Source organism: Montipora foliosa, chromosome 1 (genome assembly GCF_036669935.1).
Source record: "Montipora foliosa isolate CH-2021 chromosome 1, ASM3666993v2, whole genome shotgun sequence".
Lineage (NCBI taxonomy): Eukaryota > Metazoa > Cnidaria > Anthozoa > Scleractinia > Acroporidae > Montipora > Montipora foliosa.
Genome location: NC_090869.1, coordinates 43,359,351 through 43,363,916, shown reverse-complemented (window position 1 = coordinate 43,363,916; position 4,566 = coordinate 43,359,351). Strand labels below are relative to the sequence as shown.

Below are 4,566 nucleotides of genomic sequence, written 5' to 3'. Positions count from 1 at the left end.
TTGTGGTCCTGGGATCATTTGCGGTACAGTTTGCGGATCATTTGCGGTTCTGGGATCATTTGCGGTCCTGGGATCATTTACGGACCCGTACAGTACTCTATGGATTTGGGCTCCGCGTTTTGCAACCTCGTTCCCAGGGCATTTCTCCTCGGCGGAGAAACCTGCGAACGTCGCGCGTTTTGTCCCCCGACATGGGGTGCTTACCATTTAGCCAGAAAATCCGGAAATTTCTGTTTGAGGTCAAATGGAAAGGCAATTTTCCCGGGGAGGGGGGGAATCCCATATGAAACAGACGGGGATGCTCGTCGGAAATTTTGAATTTAACCCCTAAAGGAGACCAATCTAGGCGTGGCTGAAGCAAATTTTGACCCCTAAAAGAGACCGTTTAAAAACACAAAAATACGACACGCAATGAGTTTTAATGATAAAAAGGCATAATCATCGAATGCTTTTATCTAAAAAGAAAATTTAAAAGGAAATTTGACTTCTGTTTCTCTTCGCGTAATTCTGTGTTACTTCGCGGAACCCTAAACGAGACCTTGGTGGCATAAATTATTGGCGCTTTGCCCGGAACACCCTAAGCGAGACCAAAATCCAAAATTTACACCCCTAAGCGAGACGACGAGCATCCCCGTCTGTTTCATATGGGAGTCCCCCCCCACCCGGGGCAATTTTCCAGAAAATCTTTTCGGAAATTGTCGACAACTTCCAGAGGTAGTCCTCTTTTTCCGTTCGGAACGGAATTCGTGAAATGCTCTTACCATTTGCGAGAATCCTTCCGTTTCCAGGCCCTTTCTCACAAGATCGAGTAAAATATGCGGGATGGAATGATGTGTAGTAAATGGTAAGCGCCATTCTCATCCGGTTGGTCATGAAATTCGGAAATCGCTTGCCTTTATGCAACGATCATTCGGTAAGCACCCAGGAACTCCCGAACCACTACATGACCTCCTACACCAAGTATTTACCGTAAGAGGTGAGAACACATTCAACATGGAGGAACCTGTGGTCTCAACGAAACCAGACGACAAACGTTCTGTGAAACGCAAAGCAATCGTGGAAACTAAAAAGCAACATCAGGTTGGAATTTCGCTTTATACGTATGAACGTTAATTATGAAATCCGTACTTAAGAATGCCTATGCGAATCATGCTTCAGGAATCATAAATAGATGAATTGATTTTACTTCGAGTAGAAGACACACATGACGTAACAAAAGCTTTAGGGGTCTTTAGGGATTTCTAATTCTGATTAGGTATTGTTTCACGATTTTTGTTCTATTGTTTTACGTCATGTGTGTCTTCTACTCGAAGTAAAAGCCAATTGAATTGTCTCACGTAAAACTTGGGTCAGACCACTTGAGGGTGGTCTGAAGCACAAGTCACTTTTAACAGGCACTCGTTACCAGACCTTTACCAATGCTAACTGTAGGCCTCACTGGGCCTTATTAGGGCTAAAACCATGTTTAGGCTATTGAGTGGCGAAAGGAATTACCTGGAATTGCGTTGGTTTTGCATTAAAGCGGTTTTCAATTGAGTGTCGTAAAACCAAAACCAAAGTAATTACTTTGGCCAATTAAAAAGGACGGAGACAATCCAGTAAACCAATCAAAACTTTAAGTAATTACACGTAGCTGACACAAAACGTGCGAAAATGTCTGCGCGTGAGCCATGATTGGTTTTAATTTTTCTTCTGATTGGTTGAAAAACTGGTGCAAGAACTTTGAACCAATCAATGAGTGAAGTAATGCAAAACCAAAGCAATTCACTAATTTCTTTCGACACTCCATTGAAAACTGCTCTACTTCACTCAGTGATTGGTTCAAAGTTCGCGTGATTTTTTCAACCAATTAGAAGTGAAACCAAAACCAATTATAGCTTGCACATGCACATTTTCCTGTGCTTTGTGTTGGCCACATGTAATTTCTTCGAGTTTTGATTGGTTTACTGGATTGTCTCTGTGCTTTTTGATTGGCCAAAGTAATTACTTTGGTTTTAGTTTTACTACACTCAATTGAAAGTCGCTCTATACTTTTTTACAGCTATGTGCTTAGTTACCTGGCCTTTTAATGAAAGTGAGGCTGGAGTTGACCTTTAAGAATTTACATAAGGAAAGCAGCGAGGTTTCTATCAAAACAAGGTAAACTCTAGCCTCACTTTCATTCATAGGCCAGGTAACTAAGCACACAACTATAAAATGGTATATTTGAATTCCAATTTTAATTGGAACAATAGTAAACAAACCTACATGTAGTGAAAAATAATGTATTGCAGTTGCCCTTTACATCAGATAATCCTAATGGCAACTTGGAACAGACCTAACCCTAGTAGAGCAACACGGAGCATGTGAAGCGTTGTGTAGGATTTGGTTCCAAGTCAATGCTACATGTAGGTTCATTCGTAGCTCTAGGAACGTCCATATCAGATTGCATGGTGCTGATTCTAACTCATCACTCAAATCCTCATTGACTTTAATAGGAGGTTCTTGAGTAAGATGTATTTGTCATCCATTTCTACGTTACTGTCTACCGGTTTCATCAGTAATCATGTGTGACCTGGGGGCCTCGTGCGTACGAATAACTACAGCAGGTGCTAAAAGTCTCTCACCAGGTTTCATGAACCTCAGTATCACTATCCCCTTCTTAAGTTGAGGTAACTGTTTTGAACCTCGGTCATAAAATCCCTTGTACTTAGCTTGGCGCTGTTCTTAGACTAGTAATATCAGATCTTCATGACAAATTTGTGGGATCAACACCATGGCGTGAAAAGGAACTTTGTATCGGACTTGTCGAGTAAACAACGTTATTTGGTTACGAGAGTAAGGAAAATTACTTATTGGTGTGTTACTATTCCATGAGACCTTCATACAAATTCCACCAAATGGGTCATTGCAATTTATTTCGTGGAGCTCTATCAATTTGGCATCTGAGATTAGGAGGTTTGTAATGAACTGTGAATAATATACTCCAAATGTCTTGATGCATACATGTATCATTGTCTTTAGAAACACTAGATTGACTGTCTGCTCTAGAGAGGGTATCTGCAGAATAAAGAAACCTGCCCAGAACATACAACATTTTTGCAGCGAAAGCCTCATTCTTTGCAGTCGAGAAAAAAGGCTTTTTGAAATACTCTCTAGGGGCTTATGGTCAGAATTTACGTCAATGTCGGCCTCATGTATGTACATGTTTAAATCTTTCACACCCAAAAACAATTGCCAACATTTCCTTTTCTATAGGGGCATAATTGATCTCAGAATTTTGACAGTATTCGTGATGCATATGCAACTGGTTGACCTCGTTAAATAAACATGGCCCTAAAACACTTTTACTGGCATCAGCTTGCAATGTGATTGGCTATTTTGTGTCATAAAATCTGAGAACTGGTGCTTGACTCAGAACTGATTTGAGTTTGTCAGGTGTACTATCATGCTCAGGAAATCAACCACATGGGACATCACTTTAAGCATGGAATGCAAAGGGCAGTTAATTCAGACATGTTAGGGATGTACTTTGCAAGATAGTTTATTGTGCTTAATATCCTTTGAAGGTCTTGTTTGCACAATGAGGTTGGCATGTTATAAATAGCAGAAACTTTCTCTGGGTATGTTGAAAACCCTAAGCCACTTCACCCATGTACCTAACTTGGGGAACATGGAACTGGATTTTGTCACAGTTTAATTTTATGTTATGTTTGCGTGCTGTGATTAAAACCTTGCGAAGGACCAAATCATGCTCTTCCTCATTTTTTGCCTCCCATGGTTATGTCATCGAAAACTAGAAATACACCCTAAATGTCACCAAAATGTTTCTCAACCATTTTTGGGACTACTTAACTTGCACATGAGATACCAAATGGCATTCCCGAAAATCTGTATCTCTTATAGGGTGAATTGAATGTGCAACATCTGGTGCCAGTAACAATTTGGCATGTCAACCACAGAGAAAACCTTGCAACCATTTAGTGTGTTTGAAATCCTCCCTTACGATGGCTTCATTATAAGATCTGGTGGGGCTAAGCAGACTCTCAAAGTACCATTGGTCTTTTGTACTTAACTAAATTGCTGACCCAACCAACTGGTTTTTCCAACTTGGCAATAATATCCTTTGTTTCAAGATCAATGAGAGTTTCTTTGAGCTTTTCCCTTAATCTCAGAGGAACATCTCTGTGGATGAATTGTAGGAGACTCTCTGCCTTTAATTTAATGTTGTATTCACCTTCAACACACCCAAGCCCTTCAAAAACATCATGGAGCTCATCCAAAAGGCTTTGTTGGACTTCATGAACACTGAGACCTAATCTGGGAAATGCAACAGCAAATGCAGGGTCTTGCACCATGCATATGAAGACCCAGGGCATCACTGCGTAGGGAGTAGCGTCCCAGGGTCTTGACTTGCAAAAGATCCTGCAGATACATTGGCGCCATGCCCCCGAGAGCTTTAAACACAGGAAGGGCTATCTGTTTGAAGAGAGATTGCATACTCAAGCTTTCGTCGCTCAGGTATTCAAGACTTGGCTCGTTCACCATTCTGAAACTTGAACTGGCATGGCAACACGCGAAACAGAT

At 40.9% G+C, this 4,566-nt stretch overlaps 1 protein-coding gene across 2 annotated transcripts in view; it reads left to right on the top strand.

Moving 5' to 3' along the window:
* The first annotated feature begins 836 nt into the window (after positions 1 to 836).
* Positions 837 to 4,566, top strand: part of LOC137999224 (pseudouridylate synthase RPUSD2-like) — a 136,091-nt gene continuing 132,361 nt past the window's right edge. Inside the window, exon 1 of one of the 2 annotated variants that reach the window (XM_068845068.1) lies at positions 837 to 1,080. In XM_068845068.1, coding sequence (XP_068701169.1) covers positions 898 to 1,080 — 183 coding nt within the window. In that variant the 5' untranslated portion in view covers positions 837 to 897. The remainder of the gene's footprint in view (positions 1,081 to 4,566) is intronic. The other variant, XM_068845075.1, reaches the window with a different exon arrangement.